Source organism: Rhipicephalus sanguineus, chromosome 1 (assembly GCF_013339695.2).
Source record: "Rhipicephalus sanguineus isolate Rsan-2018 chromosome 1, BIME_Rsan_1.4, whole genome shotgun sequence".
Taxonomy (NCBI): Eukaryota; Metazoa; Arthropoda; class Arachnida; order Ixodida; family Ixodidae; genus Rhipicephalus; species Rhipicephalus sanguineus.
This window is the reverse complement of record NC_051176.1, coordinates 161,149,252-161,171,987: the sequence shown is the minus strand read 5'-3', so window position 1 is coordinate 161,171,987 and position 22,736 is coordinate 161,149,252. Positions and strand designations below refer to the sequence as shown.

General features: G+C 46.4%; 2 protein-coding genes across 2 annotated transcripts in view; both read right to left on the bottom strand.

Annotated features, from left to right (window-relative positions):
- The window catches only part of LOC119401322 (cGMP-dependent protein kinase 1), a 175,433-nt gene extending 172,502 nt beyond the window's left edge, over positions 1-2,931 (bottom strand). Inside the window, exon 1 of the mRNA XM_037668035.2 lies at positions 2,359-2,931. Coding sequence (XP_037523963.1) covers positions 2,359-2,750 — 392 coding nt within the window. The 5' untranslated portion in view covers positions 2,751-2,931. The remainder of the gene's footprint in view (positions 1-2,358) is intronic.
- LOC119401386 (protein transport protein Sec24A) overlaps positions 1-22,736 on the bottom strand; it is a 651,765-nt gene that overhangs the window by 535,568 nt on the left and 93,461 nt on the right. The window lies entirely within an intron of this gene.

The window sequence follows — 22,736 nt, the reverse complement described above, 5'->3', positions numbered from 1 at the left end:
CCGCACGCAAGCGTTCCATTTAAAAGCGGTCACGTCTGTACATGTGCACTTCCTCCCATACGTCATACAGAGCGATGTTTCCCAGAGACAACCGGGCAGCATCAGAAAATACGTACCATACGTGCAAGTAGAACAACTATTTAACCCGTGATCACAAATGCCAATGGATATAAATTCTACCATTTTTGGAAATCCGCGCTTAACGAAGTCACACAAGGACTTCGAACGAAATCGTGCGGTGCCAAGAAAGTTGGTCCTTGAGCTGTGAGTATTTACAGACAGCCAGCACATACGTGCAAACACAGTTTGTACACGCACTCAGCTCCGTGCTGCACGGACAAGTGAGCTCCTTCCTCGCCTTGCATACCGGCTCCCCTCAATGCTTAATGCCTTGACGTGAAAACCAATAAAAGGGAATGAAACAGCAAACGACAGACCTGACGCAACTGACGCGTAATCTGCGTGAGCCTTTTACTAAAAGTGATGAGACAGGTGGTGAGGGAGCGGGAGGAGGAGCCATGACGCCGCCGCCTCCTCCCCTTCCCTCTCCGTATTGCCGGGTCGCTCTTACATGGATGGGGCTGTGCGTAAACACTTTTTACGACTCTCACGCAACCGTTGTTCACAGACAACGGTGGCATCGATTGACACAGGGTTGCGCAGGTTTATACGGCGTTACAGATGTACTACAGACATTTGGATGACAAGTGCGATATTGAGCTTAGCTGCTTCCGCCCGCAATATTTGCCCAACAGGGATCAGCTATATGCAACGATATTACGCGTAGGAATAAATAAATAAATAAATAAATAAATAAATAAATAAATAAATAAATTCGGCCTCTCATTCAGCGTAGGATATAAGCGGGACAAAAACCGTCGCTAAGCTGTCAAATGTTGCAGGTCGAGGGCACATCGCTAGCGACTCTTCTCTTCAGAAGTGTGAACACAGAAGAAAACTAGGTTGTGAGGAGTAAATGCTGGGCACGATGTTGCGAGTGAGAAGACTAACAAGCCTCTCCCGCGCCTCGTTCTCGGCTTGATTCTGTTTGGTTTCGTTTAGATTAGCATTACTACTTTACGGGAGGCAATCCATTGCTTCAAGCCTCAGCATACCTGGAGGCTAAACACTTGTGCTTGCCATAAACACGTGCGACAACGAAGAGCACTGATTAGGTAATTCCGCCATTAATGCAGAATTGGGAAGCCACACTTCGCTTTAGCAATGTACAGCAAGGAAGAAAACTGAACGACTCATACAGGGACGCCATCATCTGCACATATGCGACCATTTTACGTTATCACGAAGCCTGCTGTGCAATCAATGCCCTATTATTCCTTCGCTGTTTCATTTTCCCGTGAATGCCGATGGTTTTCAGAATAAGAGCCGCACAACGTGTCACCATGTACAGAAATGATAATGCGCAGGTGAAAAAACAAAAAGAAAGGCAAGAAAATGATCGAGCCGTAAAGTGTAGAGGGAGCGATAAAAGTAAAAGCGCGAGTCTCGGGACGGAGAATCGTATACGGTCGGCAGGTTATGATAATCAGCGCGGAGACCGGCGCTCGCCGCTACGAGTCCTCCGCATTCCTTTTGGTGCCTGCGCCCGGAGCGAGTCGAGAGAGCGGGTAAACAGGCAGCTGGAAATGCGGCCGCCGCCGCCGCTCCTCCCGACACCGCTAACCGCCAACTTAGCGATCTGGCGTCCTTGGCTTCGGGTGGGCGATATGAGCATGTGCCGCTGCAGTAGCTGATCCCCATCGCCACTGCTCGACAATAAATAAATAATTTAAAAAGTCATCAGCTCCGATATCTGGGTCGACGGAATTAATTGCAGACTATAAAGTTCTTCCGGATAGGAAGGAAGCTCTATATTGCAGAAATATCATAGTCACGATGCGCTCGTTCATAGAGGGCCAAAGCGATGGTCCACAATTATCGCGTGCAGCCGAAGCGAAAACACTTTTCCCCCATGACCTAAATGGCTGTGCAAGAATGACAGCTTAAGCACCCGTTTCGCATCGAAGGTGTAGTAATCGCTACCAATTTATTTCTGTTTTGTGCTCATGCTCCAAAATGTTCCAATAAGTATTTCCTATATAAACGCAAGTTCCCCGGCTGGCTGTACATGGCGAGCAGCCAGGGAGCGTCGGCTTACGATCGGTCATGCGATGATGAAGTCGCAATTTATTGCGCAATGCAGGAAAGCACCACGCGGTACCGCTGGTTTCTCACGTGCGAATTGCATGCTCCGCACGAGCCGACAGCAGAGATTAGGGGTGCACGAAGTCACCGACTCCCCAAGCTCTCCGTGGCTCGTCCGGGCGATGAACGAACGAAAGCGCGGCGGGCACTGACCTGTCGGATTTCGGATACTCCTGGAACTTGGTCTGTATGAGGTCCTGGATGCTGCGAAGCGACTGCGGCTCGGCCGAGATGCCCTGGGCGCGCTCTTTGCGGCGGCCCGAGCGGCTGTAGCGAGCGTTGTACGGGATGAGCACCGACTGAAACTTGTCCAATTGGCTGCGCAGCTGCAAGATCTCTTCATCGCGCAGCGTGATGACCTGCCGCAGGTCGTGGATAATCCGTTCTTGCTTGAGCACAGCATCGCGCAACTCCTCCAAGGTGCCCATGCTGAGAAGAGCAGCCGGACACGAGGACGGCGGCGGACTCTCGTCGCACTCCAGCTTGCGATCGGCGGCCGAGGACAAACAGATCACCACCGAACGGCGCGGCCGCGAAGGAAACATACGAACAGCGGGCTTCTCGGCTCAGTCGTCGACGCTCATGCCGGCCTCGGCGCCACACGAGGTTCGTGCCCTTTTTCCGCGGGCTGTTGCGAGTTCGGACACGCGACGACGCACTTGTTGCCGACGGCCGATCTCGCCGATCGGGCCACGCACCAGACGCCCCTGTCGCCGCACACGCGTTCAAGAGGCCTCGTTATCACACCGCCACGACGCCGCTGGCGCCGCCCCGTGACTGACGGCGCAAGCTGGCGTGAAGGACGGCCGGTTTAACATCCCGGCGGGCTGGTAGTCGCGTTGAGGCGGCGTGTGGCGTGCCGGCACGCCGGCTTGTCGAAGGCTGCATCTTCTTTTCCGCGAACGCAAGCCAACTCTCACTCGTATGGTTGCGTCACTGGAACTTTTGCAAAAATATTCCGCGCATCAGCGAGAACGATATTTGCCAGCCAAAGGTTACTATAACGGCTAATTCCGCCAAACAGTGGTCGACGTGTATCATCGTCTTACTGGCTTTAGGACGAATACCAATAACATTGGCGAATACATCATCTGTACTATGCAAAAGGTAATACTTTTGTGTGATTAAAGAAGCGCTAAAGCACGAAGACGTAGAACACAGTGTACAGGACGAGCGCTCTGTGCACCGTTCTACGTCTTCGCGTTTTAGCGCTGCTTTAATGATGCAAGTATTCCAAATAGCCCAACTTTCCATTCTACTGCGATAGACACAATATTAATGAGAACTAACAGACAATAATGCCAAGGCATTTCCTCGGCATTATTGTCTGTTAGTTCTCATTAATATTGTGTCTAACAAAAAAAAAAAAAGAGCCCTTAAAACTCACCTTGTTTCCTTCATTCTACTGCGGTAATACTTTATTCAGGAACATCCAGCTTTCATTTTGTAATTTGCCTAGCATTTAGATTAACTGAGCGAAATGATTTTACCTGTCAGCGGACTCCAACTCAGCTGCGCGAGAAGCGAATATCGCCGACAACAGTAGCCGCGCCATGTCTTGCTTTCCAACCAGGTTTCGTAGTTCTGATCACTGCTCGATAGTGGGCGAGCCCTACCTTCGTAGTTGGAAGTGAACCAAAGAGCAGTTGGCCTATTGGTAAGTGGGATCCCACTAAAAACGCACGCACGCACGCACGCACGCACGCACGCACGCACACACACACACACACACACACACACACACACACACACACACACACACACACACACACACACACACACACACTAATGAGGCAGTGCAGGCTGATATGATGCAGGTTTCATTTGAAGTGAGAGAAGCACGGATCATAATTAGTTGTTAAAAAATACTCACAAATGTGCATGAGACACATGGGCGCCTTAAGTGCAAAAATAGCTGTACCTTAAAAGCACGAACACAGAATAGAGCAAGAAGTAAAAAAAAAAAGTTGGCAATGAAGTACAGGGAAATTAGGAGTGCAAATATACAACCAGGAGTTCTCAGAGCGAAGTGAAATAAACAGAGTTGGTACATTGCGCGTGAAAGTGGAAACGCAAGATTCAATGTCCATGGATAAGAAGAGAAATCGGAAGGGAAAATCTATATAATAACACAAAAGAACAGTGCTTCGCTATTTGAGGTCGAGCTATAGCCGCCTGAGGGGAGAAAAACATATCAGAGCAAACATTCGCAACAGGATAAAGGCATGTGCTTCATCATCCTCTCCATATCGTCAGACTGTCTGATGTCCACTTCCCGACGAAGGCCTCTCCCAATGATCTCAAACCTACCCTGACCAGCGCGAGCTGATTCCATTTCGTGCCTGCAATTTTCTGAATTTCCTCGCTTCACCTAACTCTTTGCCGGCCTTGGCCGCGCTTCCAATCGACTGGTATTGTCGTGGCGCCAGAGTTACGTTGAGCCCTGGCTCGATTTGGTAGTGTGTCAGAGTCTTCGGATTGAAGAAAACTGAAGCTCGCAAGTTCGGAAAATGAAAACAGACAGGTTTAATGGCGCTTCTAGGAAACTTACTTACACCCTGATACACAGAAGAGCAAAAGTTATAGAACTCAGCGACGAGCGACTAGGTGAGCCTAGTTTCCCGGGTGCAGAGCATCGCTTTCTCACAACGCACCATCGTTATAACACCTCAGGGGCGGAATTCACAAGACTTCTGTTTCGTAAGTGCGTTTCCCCATTGGTCGGCCGGCTTCGCTAATGACATGTCCCGCATCGGGATTGGCTGAAATATTCTCTTACAAAAGCTTTTAGCGTAAGACGTTTTTGTGAATACGGGCCCTGATCCGGCCCCTCCTTCTTGATGGCAGGCAATCAAGCACTGGACTCAACCCACCAGGACAACAGCCAATTAAGAAGCCCAACATTGTCGCAGATGGTAGATTGAATGGGCTGTGGCGGCAAAGTTTCAACGGGCGAAACACTCGTGCACTGGGTGAGGCCGTGGGAACGGGATAGGTGGCACGCCCTCCCACTTCTCAGTAGGGCAGGAAAAAAGAGTATTGGGGTCTTGTGCAAAGCTGCAAGCATTTCCAACAGCGACACGGCTGCCCATTGTAAAGGTGCCGCCTTTGACCTCGTCCCGCTGTTTCCCTGCAATATCCACTGCGTCGCTCTAACTGACTATCGGTTTTCTGTCCTTCTCGTGATGTTACCTGGCCAGGTTCTTTTTTTTTCTTCTTAATATCAGCAATGATATCTGCTGCCCCTGTTTGTACTCTGAACCACTCGGCTCTCTTCCTATCTCTTAGTATTACACCTACTATTTTTCGTTCCATCGCACCTGTGCATTTCTTAACTTCTTCTCGATTTTCTTTGTTATTCTCCAAGTTTCGGCCCCATATGTTAAAACTGACAAAGTGCAACGGTTGTACATTCACCGCTTTAGTGGCAGTGGTAGTTGCTGTCGGTCATGAGTTGAGAACGCCTCCCGTATGCGCCCCTCCTCATTCTTATTCTTCGGCGAACTTCCCTGTTATTAATCGACCTAGATATACATACTCTTGTACGGATTGTAGGTCCTGTTGGCAATCGCTAACTCGTTCTTTTATTTATTTATTTTTTTTGCCAACCCAACTAGAATTATCTTTGTCTTCCGCATATTCATCTACAACCCTACTTTAACGCTTTCTCGGTTAGGTCCGCAATCATTCTTTTGCCATTTGTCGACGTCACTGCTGGAGAGTACGATGTCGCTTACAAACCGTAGGTTGCTGGCAATTTCTCCCTTAAACTTTATGTCTTTTTCTTCGATCTAGCCGTTTAAATTCTTCTTAACATGCAGTGAATAACAATGAGGACATCGTGTCTCCTTGTCGGTCCCCATTTTCCATCGGGATTTTCCTAATTTTCTTGAGGAGGAGCAGGGTAGCTGCGCAATATTTATTGATGTTGGCTGTGGTACGTTCCTGTGTTTTTCGAGCACTCCTTGCCGACGTACTGCAGCAAAAAGAAAAAAAAAAAACGGAAACGACTCGGCACATTGTGATGGAATGCCAGGATATTCACTCAGCAAGACCCTTCAAGTTAACCGCAGTTACGACCAACCACGGTTAACCGCGTTGAACCACGGTTAGCGCCAAGCGCGGTTCGCCGATGTTACACGGCGCACAAGCGACCTCGGTTAAAGCGGACTTGCTTGGCGTGAATGGCTCTGCGTCTGGCGGCAGTCCGGCGTTCAACTCGGCTGTTATTGCCGTGTCCACTTTCGCATTCCTTGAGGTGCTCCGCAGATGATGCTAATTGTTTTCCCAAAGCCTAATCAGGCTTTCTGTGGTTCGTGCAGTCCAGTTCCTTCGTTTTTCACGAACGCTCGCGGCGTACACACGTCCTCCATGGAGGCCGCCATTTTCTCGGTTAGCCGCCAAACCGAGGTCACCAAGCTCAGTTTGGTACAACCGCGGTTTAAGCGAACCGCGGTTACGCGTAACCGCGGTTCGCTTATGTTACACGGTATGCGAAACCGCGGTTATGCCGCTAGCCGTGGTTGTACCAAACCGAGCTTGGCGACCTTGGTTTGGCGGCTAACCGAGAAAATGGCGGCCTCCATGGAGGACGTGTGTACGCCGCGAGCGTTCGTGAAAAACGAAGGAATTGGACTGAACGAACCACAGAAAGCCTGATTAGGCTTTGGGAAAACAATTAGCATCATCTGCGGAGCACCTCAAGGAATGCGAAAGTGGACGCGGCAATAACAGCCGAGTTGAACGCCGGACTGCCGCCAGACGCAGAGCCATTCACGCCAAGCAAGTCCGCTTTAACCGAGGTCGCTTGTGCGCCGTGTAACATCGGCGAACCGCGCTTGGCGCTAACCGTGGTTCAACGCGGTTAACCGTGGTTGGTCTTAACTGCAGTTAACTTGCCTGTGTATAACAAGGGTATTAGAAAGCGTCCAACTTTCAGAGGCACTGAGATTCAAAGCGGATGGAAGTGTGAACTGGTCAGTACTCAAGCAAAGCAAAAGACGTCTAGAGTATTAGTGAAAAGAAGAAAGAAAAGCTAGCGAGGCCGAGATCGACAGAACCGGAGTAGTTATAAACATGCGTAGGTAACATTACTTTATAGAAACAGGGGCTTGAGAAAGAAACGACCAGAGAGACATAGCTAAAGATGCTAGGCTGCGATAGATGTAATAAAACCAGATAGGAACAAACAATATAGGTTGGAACAAACAATCTATCCCGCAAGGTGGCGGAAGGGTTACAAAAGGGAAAATTCACAACCACCAGTTTTCTAGCACAAAGCTGCAAGGAAATCCATACAGATTGCTCAGAAAGACAGCTTCTTAGTTGACGTTGGTTGCGGCGCTTGTTGCGGGTTCGATCGCCGGACCAGGACGAATTTTTCGTCAACTAACAAGCTTTCTTTCTGGGAAATCTGTGTGTATTTCCATGTAGCTTTGTGCAACAACATCAAGGCTTCTTTTTGGGCGAGTTGGTTCACTGTACGGCGCTGTGCCTTGCTAAACCTTGTTATTCACTCCTCTCTCTTTTTTCCATGTTTCACTCTGGTATAAATATGGCGTGTCATTCTGCCACTAAATCCAGTAGTAAGTCAGCGCTTGTGTGTCCGTGTCGTCTCCTCGTCTCTCTTGTGGGTGTGTGTTCGCGCTGTTAACCCTTCTTTGTGCAACAAGACATGTTGTGAATTTTCCCTTTCATTGGTGATTACTTGTCGCCGCCCGTTTCAAAAATATGCCAATAGAAATAATATTAATCATTATTGTCGTAAACTGGAAGGAGGCTGAGGCAAGCATTACCGTCTTTGCCAGAGAAATCGTCGAATTTGAGGCCGGAGGTGATACAGTATCTGCACCAGGTGTCACACCAAAAAGCTTGAGACAGTCATGATAGGCCTCTCGTTTTTTAAGCGAAGCTTTTAATGCCTCACAAATTGGCGTTGTAGGCTGGACCGAGGAAAAAAAAAAAGAACGGCGCCCGCGAGCGTGCACAAATTCGGGTGTACACAAATAAGGCCCTCGAAGGTGTGCCGGTCACATGCGTATCTGTATGCGCCGTTTTCCAATAACCGATGCTCGTGGGCTTGTCGGCGATCAGCCGTTTCTGATACGGAAATCTAATCTTTGACCGAAGTTATCGAGGTGAATTCTCATTACACGTTGCCACATTTCATTCTTGCTTGGATATGAATGAATAACCATCGTTGTTTCCTGTAGCAGATGAAGTGTTGCGTTGCTAAACACGTGTATGACGGTTCAATTCCCGGCATAGAGGAAGGAGACAGTTGGGAGTGAACAGTGCAATAGAAAGAACAAAAGAAAGAAAGAAAGAAAGAAAGAATGAAGGAAAGAAAGGAAGAAAGGAAGAAAGAAAGAAAGAAGGAAAGAAAGAAAGAAGCAAAGAAAGAAAGGAAGGAAAAAAGGAAGACAAAGAAAGAAAGGAAGAAAGAAGGAAAGAAAGAAAGGAAGAAAGAAGGAAGGAAGGAAAGAGAGAAAGAAAGAAAGAAAGAAGGAAAGAAGCAAAGAAAGAAAGGAAGGAAGAAAGGAAGACAAAGAAAGAAAGGAAGAAAGAGAGAAAGAAGGAAGGAAAGAGAGAGAGAGAAAGGAGGAAAGAAAGAAGGAAGGAAGGAAAGAGAGAGAGAAAGAGGGAAAGAAAGAAAGAAAGAAGGGAAGAAAGAAGGAAGGAAGGAAAGAGAGAAAGAAAGAAAGAAACAAACAAAGAAAGGAAGGAAGAAAGGAAGACAAAGAAAGAAAGGAAGAAAGAGAGAAAGAAGGAAGGAAGGAGAGAGAGAGAAAGGAGGAAAGAAAGAAGGAAGGAAGGAAAGAGAGAGAGAAAGAAGGAAAGAAAGAAAGAAAGAAAGAAAGAAAGAAGCAAAGAAAGAAAGAAGGGAAGAAAGAAGGAAGGAAGGAAAGAGAGAAAGAAAGAAAGAAAGAAGCAAAGAAAGAAAGGAAGAAAGGAAGACAAAGAAAGGAAGAAAGAGAGAAAGAAGGAAGGAAAGAGAGAGAGAGAAAGGAGGAAAGAAAGAAGGAAGGAAGGAAAGAGAGAGAAAGAAGGAAAGAAAGAAAGAAAGAAAGAAGCAAAGAAAGAAAGAAGGGAAGAAAGAAGGAAGGAAGGAAAGAGAGAAAGAAAGAAAGAAAGAAGCAAAGAAAGAAAGAAAGAAGCAAAGAAAGAAAGAAGGGAAGAAAGAAGGAAGGAAGGAAAGAGAGAAAGAAAGAAAGAAAGAAGCAAAGAAAGAAAGGAAGGAAGAAAGGAAGACAAAGAAAGAAAGGAAGAGAGAGAGAAAGAAGGAAGGAAAGAGAGAGAGAGAAAGGAGGAAAGAAAGAAGGAAGGAAGGAAAGAGAGAGAGAAAGAAGGAAAGAAAGAAAGAAAGAAGCAAAGAAAGAAAGAAGGGAAGAAAGAAGGAAGGAAGGAAAGAGAGAAAGAAAGAAGCAAAGAAAGGAAGGAAGAAAGGGAGACAAAGAAAGGAAGAAAGAGAGAAAGAAGGAAGGAAAGAGAGAGAGAGAAAGGAGGAAAGAAAGAAGGAAGGAAGGAAAGAGAGAGAGAAAGAAGGAAAGAAAGAAAGAAGCAAACAAAGAAAGAAGGGAAGAAAGAAGGAAGGAAGGAAAGAGAGAAAGAAAGAAAGAAGCAAAGAAAGAAAGGAAGGAAGAAAGGAAGACAAAGAAAGAAAGGAAGAAAGAGAAAGAAGGAAGGAAAGAGAGAGAGAGAGAAAGGAGGAAAGAAAGAAGGAAGGAAGGAAAGAGAGAGAGAAAAGAAGAAAGAAAGAAGAAGCAAAGAAAGAAAGAAGGGAAGAAAGAAGGAAGGAAAGAGAGAGAAAGAAAGAAGCAAAGAAAGAAAGAAGGAAGAAAGGAAGGAAGAAAGGAAGAAAGAAGAAGAAGGAAGGAAAGAGAGAGAGAGAAGAAAAAGAAAGAAAAGGAAGGAAAGAAGAGAGAAAGAAGGAAGGAAAGAAAGAAGCAAAGAAAGAAAGAAGGGAAGAAAGAAGGAAGGAAAGAGAGAAAGAAAGAAAGAAGCAAAGAAAGAAAGGAAGGAAGAAAGGAAGACAAAGAAAGAAAGGAAGAAAGAGAGAAAGAAGGAAGGAAAGAGAGAGAGAGAAAGGAGGAAAGAAAGAAGGAAGGAAGGAAAGAGAGAGAGAAAGAAGGAAAGAAAGAAGCAAAGAAAGAAAGAAGGGAAGAAAGAAGGAAGGAAGGAAAGAGAGAAAGAAAGAAAGAAAGGAAGGAAGAAAGGAAGACAAAGAGAGAAAGGAAGAAAGAGAGAAAGAAGGAAGGAAGGAGAGAGAGAAAGAAGGAAAGAAAGAAAGAAAGAAAGAAGCAAAGAAAGAAAGGAAGGAAGAAAGGAAGACAAAGAAAGGAAGAAAGAGAGAAAGAAGGAAGGAAAGAGAGAGAGAGAAAGGAGGAAAGAAAGAAGGAAGGAAGGAAAGAGAGAGAGAAGAAGGAAAGAAAGAAAGAAGCAAAGAAAGAAAGAAGGGAAGAAAGAAGGAAGGAAGGAAAGAGAGAAAGAAAGAAAGAAAGAAAGAAGCAAAGAAAGAAAGGAAGGAAGAAAGGAAGGAAGAAAGGAAGACAAGAGAGAAGCAAAGAAAGAAAGGAAGGAAGAAAGGAAGACAAAGAAAGGAAGAAAGAGAGAAAGAATAAGGAAAGAGAGAGAGAGAAAGGAGGGCAAGAAAGAAGGAAGGAAGGAAGAGAGAAAGAAAGAAAGAAGCAAACGGAAAGAAAGAAGGGAAGAAAGAAGGAAGGAAGGACAAGAGGAGAAAGAAGGAAGAAAGAAAGAAGCCCAAAGAACGAAAGAAGGGAAGAAAGAAGAGGAAGGAAGGAAAGAGAGAAAGAAAGAAAGAAGCAAAGAAAGAAAGGAAGGAAGAAAGGAAGACAAAGCAAAGCGAAGAAGATGTAGAAAGAAGGAAGGAAAGAGAGAGAGAGAAAGGAGGAAAGAAAGAAGGAAGGAAGGAAAGAGAGAGAGAAAGAAGGAAAGAAAGAAAGAAGCAAAGAAAGAAAGAAGGGAAGAAAGAAGCAAAGAAAGGAAGAAGCAAAGAAAGAAAGGAAGGAAGAAAGGAAGACAAAGAAAGAAAGGAAGAAAGAAAGAAAGAAGGAAAGAGAGAAATAAATAAATAAATAATGAAAGAAAGGAAGAAAGAGAGAAAGAAGGAAGGAAAGAGAGAGAGAGAAAGGAGGAAAGAAAGAAGGAAGGAAGGAAAGAGAGAGAGAAAGAAGGAAAGAAAGAAAGAAAGAAAGAAAGGAAGAAAGAAAGAAGCAAAGAAAGAAAGAAGGGAAGAAAGAAAGAAAGAAGGAAAGAGAGAAATAAATAAATAAATAAATAAATAAAGAAAGAAAGAAAGAAAGAAAAAGAAAGAAAAGAAAACGCCAGGCCTGCGCGCAAAGCGCAGCGCAGTCACAGAGAAAGCCGGATGAGCGGCATCTGTAAACCCTTGTAAACCCTCTTGGGGTTACTAATAGAAGTACACTAGCAAGGTACCCACGACGCCATAAATCATAATTTTATTGAAGTTGGGAAGCACCCACCACGATATTACTCGTCATTCTGTAGAGAAGAGAGGTACGAGCTACACATCTGTAAGGCATTATGTGCACTTTGTTGATGCGACGGCTGATTACGATGAAGAATTATGGCTGAGCCCTTTGCATGGGTTGGAGGCTTTAAAGGGGTCATGAAGCACCCCTTGGGCTGATTGAAAAAACACATCCTGCGGAAAGCTGACACGGCTATGAACTGCTCTGCCAAATATTATAGTCGTGCGCGCCGCGTAATGGCCACAAGCGGAGCGCGAAGTTGCCGTTTCCCCAGGCACCCTCTTTTCAAACAGAGGCCGGTTCTCACTCTCGTCGGTGGGCGGGGCGTCTGTCCGCTGTACGTCGCAGAGACATAGCACGCTTATTGGCCGATAGCCGACGTAAATCGAGAGCGGCGTTCGGATCAGATGCGCTTCTTGCCGCGGGGTGCCGTCACTTGCCGGCGCCCTCCTCAGTACACGGTAGCCGCACTCGCGCAAGCGAATCACAGCGGGAGAGCGATCGCGTTTCATGACGCGCGCTGGCGTAACTTCTTTCCCCCATGCCATCCCTCCCTGTCTAGCTTCCAGTGCGCTCGTCGGCACGAGAAAAGAGAGAAAGCGCTGGGAGCGTGCGCCAAACCCCCGTAACTCCGCTGATTCTTGACGGATTCGAGAAATTTTTGCGGCAATCGATTCGGGAGGCAGTACACTCCGATACTGAGGCCATTAGATCATTACTTGGAAAAGTGGTTCATGACCCCTTTAAATGACCCACTAGTTACGTAATTCGCATTGTGTGACGCCCTGTTGCTATTTCACTCTCCAACCACGCTTTATAACATACGTTAACGTGTGTGTGTGTGTGAGAGAGAGAAAGAGGGGAATAACTTTATTGAGACCCTGAGGAAAGGGGTCGTGGGGGCCTGATGGGCTTTTTTGTTAACCAATACAAGTGCACTTGCGAGGAATCAACTACGCTTTGAATCATCTATGTAATTTTTGTGAAGTAGAGAAAGAGCCACTTTGCAATTTTTCGTCATTCTGCGGAGAACCGTGGTACCCGCTAAACACATCTAAGGCATTATGTGAACTTTCTTGATGCTGTGCCTGATGACGATGAAGAATTATGGCAGAGGCCTTTGTAATGGGGTGGAAGCATTCAACAACGCACTCGTTGCGCAATTCGCATTGTGTGACGCGTGGTTGTTATTTTGCTCTTCTGCCACGCTATATTGCATATGTTAATGCGATTTTTCCCGACATGAAGCCTGTATAGGGTCTTTTTGCAGCGGAGTTTCAAGCACCGGCGTGACTTTGTGGTAGTATACTGGGCTCCCACGCGGAGCTAGGGCCCAGGCTCTAACCTCGTTCGATCCTGGATATTTTTTTCTTATTTCATTTTTTTTTAACACGAAAGTGTTTTACGCCGGGGTTCACGTAGACTTCAGTGACGTATCTCCGTCACGGATATGACGTTCATAAAATGAGCGCTAACGAATGAGAAAGGAAGAAGAACTATAAGAAAAAGTTCCTCAACCGAGAATCGAACCAATGACCACTCGGGCCACGACGATAGGCACCCGGCACTCTACCGACCAAGCCACCGAGGCACATGCACAGCACGCCACAAACGCGCCTTATATCTCCCACAAATTCTCTATCGCACGGTGCTCTCCTTTGGCGGGGCTAGGCGGGGTGGGGTGGTGCCACAGTCTGTGAGCTGTGCAGTGAAGTAAAGCGTCTTGACACTTACTAGCGCCGATCGGGAACAATTCGGCGACGACGCATTTAAAGCATGGCCTCCGAAATTGCATGCAATCTCGGAGGTAATGGTTAAAGCGCTCGATACCAGCGAGGAGCACTGGCCGCGCTGGCATCGGAGAGTCGCCCTAGACGTAGTTTTGTTCTTTGCCTTTCGCTTCGTGTTAGCGTGTGACAGCTCGGTGTAGTGCAGCTTCCACATGCATTAACGGTGTTTCTCCTTCGCCGACAGCTTCGAGTGTGATTGCACCGACTAATAAAACTGCTGCAATAAGTGCTGAAGAAAGGCAACGATGTCGACTGGTCAATGTCGCGCCTTTCTGGTGCGAGACAGAGGCCAGCGAGACGTGAAACGCCTACACGCATTCGCGGCTCAAGATATATACGAATCCCTGCCTCGCGTGTTGCTGAAGCGCTGTGTGGTAGTGTATGCATGGGCACAGGCGTAGGTTACCCTATTACTCGTGAGCCCGAGTATTACACGATGCTGTTTCTCTCCTTAATTGACGACGCTTTTAAGAGGTGTATATCGAGTACCACTGTTTATTATGTGCTTGTTGATGTCATCTTTGGGCGGGATTCACGATACGCTGTGTCCAGGTATATGTAAACAACTTCAGCTACCACAACGCTTAAATCATCATCGTGTTCTTAGTCGTCGCGATGGAGATGTGCCACTAGGCGTCAACGTGGGTGCATCCACGTCAAACGGTGCTGTAGCGGCCAAACACTAATATACATTGTATAAGCTCTCATACATCCCTACACAATAAGCACTACTGTGAAGACGCGTTTCACTTTCGTGTTATACTGATTCCTATGGCGGAGGGATCAGCCATGTTGGTTTTTCTTATTTCGCGCGATAGCGGTTACGGACACCGGCGGCGGCGGACAACTACGGCGCCAAAAACGGCCGTCGTTGGGATCTCATAACAGCTTTCGCTGTAAAAGGAGGAAAGAAAGTAGTACGTCAGGCACGCACACGTCATAGCTTGCGCCCATTTTCCTGACAGGGCAAGGGCGCCTGCATTTTCTACTGCCAACGATCTGGCTAAGCTGTGCCTTCGAATTGCCCGTGAAAGCTGTCACACTAGGCATGAGAAGCCCTCGTTAAGTGCCTCAGAGGGGTGGCTTGTGCCATCCACTTAAGCTGTGGGCAATCACATATAGGCCGAACCGAACGTTGCGTGAACGACCGCTTGGAGGAACATGCGCAAAAAATAGACAAGAGGATAAAGACGCAGTGTAGCACTCGATTCTCGGAGACAGCCGCTAGGTAGGAGCGGTAACACTTCGTTTAGACTTTCAATGGAAGCCTTTGTTCTACACAAATGAAAGAGTAGACATCGTAGTATGAGTGTTACTACGATCGTGTTACTTGACTATGACTTTAATTTCTTGCTCAACTGCCTTTGATGTACACGTGTCGTTTTGTTATCATTCTGTATGCTCATGCGACACAAAATATTCAGTATAACCCTTCACTGGTGTTAGGTATAGCAGTGAAGGTAAACAAATGTTCTGTGTACCCGTTTTCTGCTGTTAAACAGTTGAGGTGAGACTTGTCCTTGTCTCGCTTTTTTGTGTCAGTTGTCCGTTGTTGCTCTAATTTATCTATTTAGTAATGCAAAATCAACTAGTCCAACAAGGAAATCTTTTAGCTTGCCTAGTGTGAGATCTGTACAGTGTACTTACTTTGTCATGCATAAAAAAGATCACGAGGTTTCACAGGGTCGCGTTTCGTAATCTGAGCTACTGCTGTTCTTCCTGTCATTACTCTATCTTTACAGAGGTATGATGTTGTCAAATAACGAGCGACATAAATGTCGAATACTTTGTCCAGAAAATTAATAAGCAAGTGACCGAGGACACGCGAATTCGTTTCCTCACTGTACTCTAAACTGCAATAATGCTACACACCAGTGCTGTGAAGGTGCTTTCTTGTGTGTGTATAGCGTTATCTTCCTTGAGGGGCGGCTGCATAGTTGCAGTGTTGTTACTGTCTCACTCAATGGCTGTGTGGCTTGCATGTGCTGCTCTGTCAATCACGCCATGTGAGCTCTGCGTGCGTTCACTTGAATGAGAACTGTATACATCTATTTGTGGAATTATTTTCAAGTACGTGCCACGGGACGGTGCCAACACCTTCTTTACACTAAAGAAAAGGCGGGTAAAGTAACAAACTACGAACGAGCGGTATAAGCTAACAGCTGGCTGGTCGCCCTTCCGCTCCACACTATACTGTTTCTCTTCAGGGTGAGTGAGTAAAAACTTTATTGAACATGTCCGGCGTCATTGAGCGGGGTGCGGCTACAAGCACCCCGGCGTGACTCAGTTATCGATTAAATGGAAATGAAGCGTGTACTGTCGTATACGTACCAGATGGAACACATAGAAAGAAGCGCGCGTAAACAGCTGCAGAAGGTGTCAGAACTAAACTAGTCAAGCAAGGAAAGAGCGTAGAGATAATGCGCAGGAAAAGCCAACACTCCGACAAGGCTCGCTTATAGGGAACCCAAGCGCAAGTGTGGGCGCGACGCTCACGCGGCTGAGCTATGCGTTACTGGGGGCAGACGCTGCCTGCGAAGGCGGTTTGTCGCCGGATTTGCCAGCGGCGGCGCCAAGGACACGTGCGCGCATGCGCTCCTCATTCGGCCTAGAGCACTGCTAGTCAGTAACACTTACATTATGACGCGCCACAGATGCAACCCGAGAGCTCTGCGCGCGCGCGGAAGTGGGGCGGCAGTGTTGTGGTCGTGGATGCCCCCAGTTGAGATAAGAGCAGTGGCGCCGCTCGATGTTGCTTTGGAAGCCTATAGAGAGCTGTAGTGGCGTTCGCCAAATATGTATGCTTCTCGCGTTTGCACCAGTGACCGGAGCTCGCGGGTCACAATTTGCTTTTGACTAAGCACACATAGACTGATTAGCAAGGCCGCCGGTGGTCACACTGTTATGTACGGAGTGTGGACAGTCGCTGCAGCGAGCGATAAGTGCACACGGGGTGATAAGCTTTAGCTTCGTACCTCGGTGACAGCTGGTGCGTTCCTGTTGTACGGCGGAGTGGCTTTCAGAAAAGAAGCATGAGATTTAGTCGCAGACCAAGATGCACAAGGCAGTGGCCACCATGACCACCTGGAAAAGCGTGCTAATGAAAGTCGAAGAGATGTCCGATAGGGGGCGTAAACACACTTTCGATCAGAGTGCCTTACCTCGCCCCACGCAATAGGTGGATAGCAAAAAACCTGACTCTCGCAAAGAATTGTGGGCCACGGCGGCCATCTGCATCGACTTCCGGTTCGAGAGTCCGCGCAGCCGTACGGGCACTGTTACATATGCCGTCGCTTTCTCCGTGTTCCGCCTAGCAGTCGCGGTGATATTTTTCTCTAAAATTACTGCATAACATCTTGGAAAGCCATGCGGCATAGTTGAATGAAAAATGCAATCACTACTGGACAATTATAAACGGCCCCCCGATTACACTGAACAACGGGCACGTTGAAGCAGCGAAGAGCTAGGCCTCGAACCGGAAGTCCCGTAGCAGACGACGCGCCGTTTTGCTATCCACGTATTGTGCACTGGTCTAAACAGGATATCGCAAAACAGAAGCAAATGAGAGAGAAAAAAAATGGGGTGGGAGGGGGTAGGACTGCACACTGTCAAATCGTTTTGAGAAATAAAAAGGAAAAAAATCGCCGATCGCAGATAGTGTGGGATAGACGACAATAGAGTAGTGACAATATGAGTTAAAGGCCCTATATGAAGCTCCTTCTGCATTATGGATTGCTCACGATTGCCTCAACGCAAGCAAGCGTGACGCCCAATGAGAGTAACGCCTGTTGAGCAACCGAACTGGACTCGAAAGCAGAGTACGTAAGAAGGTGATGCACGAACGCGCCTATAGCTTGCCACATTGCTATGCACGGCTGGTACAACGGGAGAGTGCCAGAAGCTTGATTACAAGCCATCCGCTCGTTACCGCTTGGAGATCCAAGATCCTTCCGAAAGTTGGCTGCTATGGTTCGTGTGCAACGACGCAGAAAGAACATCCGCTCGAAAACCGAGGACGTGCAGAGACTCCCAATTTCGTCTTCACGCACTAAAGAATTAACGTGCTGTATCGGTAAGCAAATTTTCTTTCTTTTTGTTTAGTGATGGCACTGATAACAATTCACTTTGATCGCGTCGTACTAGATGCATTCTCTGAATATAGACTGACAGAATTTATACACCGTCGGACAGATTAGTCATGCAGTTTTGCCATAGCGACATGAGATCTTATTGTGCCCTCGTCTCGTGTATTATGTATCGCTGCTTTAGCGCTCATGGATAATTTTTTCCAAGGAGTGCTCCTCTATATGGACTATCTTATCTTGCGACCAGGCTTGGCAGTCAATACATTACTTTTTGCTGTAATGAGTGATGTAATGAATTACTTTTGTGAGCTAGTAATTTAGTAATGTAATGAATTAATGCAAACAAGAATATTACTCCTTACCTTCCCAGCTATTTTTGACTAAAATATACCATATCCGCTTCCCTTATGGCGTAAAAAAAATTTAGCAAAAAATGAGAAAAAAAAGCACACAAAAAAACAAAGACAAGTTAATCTGAGTGCTAAACCTCAAGCGTGGGAAGTTGAACAAAGATCTCTGCAATTTCAATATAAATGTGTTGTCAATAATGAGTAAATGAGTCGTGCACGAATGGTGAACTTTTCTTAAACGCAACCAAATGAATCCAACAGACAATTAAGTCAAGGAAGGAATAGGGCCTGGTAAATTGATTTGGTTGTGTCTAACAAGGAAACGAGCCCCTCGAAAAAAAAAAAAAAAAAAACCCTTTCGACCCGTGAGGCGGCAACGAGACAGTGGTGTGGCCTATTTCCAGGCCACGAATTTTCAGGAGTTCTTGATAAAGTTGTTACCACCACTACCTTTCCGAACTTTTATTATAACTTCAAAACAATTTCATTACTTTTCAAAAGTACTAGTAACGTAATGTATTTTCTTTCGGTCAGCTGCTATTTTTAATGCAACTTAATTACATTTTAAAAATTTTTAGAAAATAATTAGCAATGTAGTTTAATTACTTTTTAGGAGTAATTGTGCCGTGTCTGGTACCTACGTTCAGAGGCGTAGCCAGAGTTGTTTTTGGGTGGGTGGGGGGGGGGGGGGGATTAAACCACTTTTATGTGTGTTCGGGCGTGCGTTTGTATGTGCGCGTGTATACATACACACATGCAAAACTGAAAAATTGAACACCCCCTATAGGCTACGCCGGTCCATACGCTGTTGTGTGCCCGGGAAACGACTAGCAACATCCAGCAGAGGTGTTTGTCACTGTTCTCGCAAATATCAATAAATGTTCTACAGGTGCTCGAATGCCGCAGGGCAGCAGTTTCTACTCAGCCACCCTTACAAACAGCTTCGCCGCAGCCCGCAAGCGCCGCAGCCACATATAACAGCCCAGCTGCTCAGTCTATTGCTATACGTCGACGGTAATACTGATGGGACGGATCGACGAACGTCGGAACGGGTTGTGTTAAGTCGCTTGCAGCAGCTGGGTTGGCTTGCTCCGCCGACCTATAGCTGTTCAATGCCACATGCGACCAGCGCTATCGCGGCTAAAACGAACAACTGAAAAATCGTCACAGCTGGTGCACAAAGCTGCGCCAAGACCTGCCTTTTGTGTACCTCTGTGAAACCATTGGCGCTTGTTTTTCCTTACAAGCTGAACACGCATTATCGGATAACTTTAGGATGTAAATGACGAAAAGGAAATGTGCACGCGGTGGTTGTGCTTGGCGGTTGTCTATAGTAACATTTACACCTGTTGTATTCCACATTATTTTGTTCGATAGATAATCGGTTTTTCCCGTTACATTTTCATCCACCTTTTTTGCTATCGTAACACCACTAAATTGGCTTATATCCCCCGCAATGGGGTTTGCGCCACTTGTGAAAGAATCGTCATAAGCAACACGTCACAGCGGCGGCATCGTCATCTTCATTATCTTGGCCTGACCGTTGGAGTCAATATGTGCCAGTGACCTATGCAAGCATCTTCATATACAGTAACTGTGTCCGTGGAGGGGTCAGACTGGCAAGCAGTGTGACCTGCTACCTGTAGGCCAGAGATGCGGACTGCAGCGCTCCATTCCCTTCCTATTCCGAGGAGGGGAAATTTCCGTAATTTCATCTCTTTTAACGCCTTCAAATGGTAAAATTTAAACCATTCCCACTGTTAGAGTGGCTTAACTGGTCATTCGATTCCTCAAATTCCCCACACGCTACTGTTAATCCACCTAATTTTATGCGTTACGCATAACAGTATACGAGTGCTGCGGAATGTCGGCAGGGCGCTGAGTGCCCGCTGTTCTCAAACCTTTTTGTTTATTTAGGTTTTGGGCGAATCTCCAACACTCTTAGAGCGGTGAAAACGTTAGCGTAAGCTCTCAAGAGAAGGGTTGCGTGAAGACTCCGGAAATAGAGCGAATGTCTGACAAAATAGCTGCACTACAAGAACATTATTTCACTAATACATGTGCTAGTGCACAAGACAATGACACGCGTCATAAGGAAAAAAGACACATGCAACTGGGCACGGGTTAAAACACGCCTAAACATATTCGCCGAAAAGACAGCCATAAAAAAGAAATTGTAGCTAAAACCAATGTGTTTTGTTCTCGTGGTCTTTGTATAGAAAAGCCAGAAAACGTTACACCATGTAGTCAAAGTTCCCTGTATCATCCGAGCTCAAACTAGACAGGTAAACAATGCCTACACTACTGGTGCACCGGTAGTCCACTGCAGAAAGGAGCCGCAATGTGTAGCCAGACCGAATACCGCACTTAATTAAAACTCAAAAACCGAAATTTCGTAATAGTTCCAGATGGAATTGGACGGTGGGAAGTTCTAACTGATGCACATTATGCACCTTCACTGCTCGGATGAGGCGTCGCACAGATCCCGGCGATAAGAGAGCGCAGATAAGATGCACGCTCTGCATATCAGCCGATGTTCACGAACTGCAAAAAACATTTTTTTTAGTGGCCCGCGCTAGCACCGGCAAATGGTGTGAAACTTTAAAGGGACTGTCTACCGCTCGGAAAATTTTTTTGATTGTGATAAAAATGAGAAGATCGTTCGTCACATCGGCGACAACGAGCGCGCTTTCGTCCCATAAAAAAAGAATTATAATTTTAATCCGATGTTGAAAACCGTGAAAGAATGACCGCTAGCGTCACCCAACAGCAAAGTGGTCGCAATTCCCGCAATCTATAGGTGTGACAGACTATCCACGCAGGTGGACTTATTTTGCTTAAAAACAAACATGTAGAACTTGAGAGTGTATTTTCCGCTCTTGAAACAGCTTTCGATTGCGTCAAAAAGTAATTTTTGCTGTATTTTTTTTATCTCACGCGCCCAAAAAGACGCCTGGCGCCGCGGCCGACGCCGCCGCTTTCGAGTTCGTCTGCTTCAACACCCCGCGCTGGTTGTACCGTTACGCTGCACTGTCGTTAGGATGTCTCGCGCGTGCTGCGCTGTGAAGGCATGCATTTATAATCGCTACATCAGTACAGGAGTTTCGTTACATCGTTTGCCTGCAAGACCGTTACAGAAACGTCTGTGGGAAGAGTGCGGCAGCACTGCTAAAATAAACGCATAGACTGCAATCATAGCAAAACGAGTGTTCTGTAATCGTATAATAAGGCTTCATTTAACCGATGGTGCGCTTAAAACGACTGTTACATTCATTGCATTAGTGTTCAGAGAAAAAAAAAATCCTACAGAAATGATATGTGCTTTCGGTTTTAAGTTTTAGCGGCACTGCAATCGTCATCGCGTCCACCAACCAGTGTTGTGGGGCGTATTCACACCAATGGAAGAAGACCGAACGCAGATCGAAAAATTCTGTTTTAAAATTTTCTACTCACTTTCCAGAGAAACCGCTGCAAGGTTGGACACTTCAGACGGTATGCTTTCGAATGCGGTACAAAACAGAAAAGCGATGAAGGACAAAATTTGACTGGCATTCACTTCAGCGCCGCTTGTAGGCCCGGAAAAGTAATGTTACCATCTAAGTGTACTGAGGTTAGTGCCGGGCCGGATATCTTCCGCGTCTCCGATGACTTAAACATTACTTTCCTAACACGCTTGGTATAAAAGCATTGGTATTTATTTATTTATTTATTTATATTGTCGATCCAGTCAAGGAGAGATAAGATTCTTTAATGAAATGCCCGGAGAGGTTAGCCTGGTTTGTCGCCTGGCGTGCTACTCCAGGTGTCGGTGATTATGGTATATACAATGATCACATATACACCATATACACACAAATAGTACATACAGTCACAAACACACATATATACATAAGAAGAGTCCTTCACAGGCTTTGGTTAAGCTGAGTGTTCCTCAAAAAAGACGCCAGGCCTGCGCTGAAACCGCAGCACAGTCACAGCGAAAGCTGAAAGAGCGGCGTTTCTAGAGCCCGCTGTAAGCTCTCTTGGGGCTACAATACAAGTACACTAGAAAGGTACCCACTATGCCATAAATCGCAATTTTTGTGAAGTTGGGAAGCACCTACTAAGCCATTATTTGTCATTCTGCGGAGAAGCGAGGCACCAGCTACACGTCTGTAGGCATTATGTGCACTTTGTTGACGCGACGACTGATGACGATGAAGAATTATGGCTCAGCCCTTTGTAATGGGTTGGAAGCTTTAAACGGCCCACCAGTTATGTAATTTGAATTGGGTGACGCCCGGTCGCTATTTCCTTCTCCCGTCATACTGTATAACATACGTTGACGTGGGAGAGAGACGGGGGGGGGGGGGGGGGGGGGCGAAGAACTTTACTGAGACCCCGAGGAAATGGATCATGCGCTTATGGGCTTCCTTGGCAACCAATACAAGTGCACTTGCGAGGAACCCACTACGCTATAAATCATTGTAATTTTACTGAGACCCCGAGGAAATGGATCATGCGCTTATGGGCTTCCTTGGCAACCAATACAAGTGCACTTGCGAGGAACCCACTACGCTCTAAATCATTCTAATTTTACTGAGACCCCGAGGAAATGGATCATGCGCTTATTGGCTTCCTTGGCAACCAATACAAGTGCACTTGCGAGGAACCCACTACGCTATAAATTATTGTAATTTTTGAGAAGTAGGGCAGCAGGCACTGTGCCATTTTTTGTCATTCTACGGAGAGCCGCGGTACCTGCTAAACGCATGTAAGGCATTATGCGCACTTTGTTGATGCTGTGCCTGATGA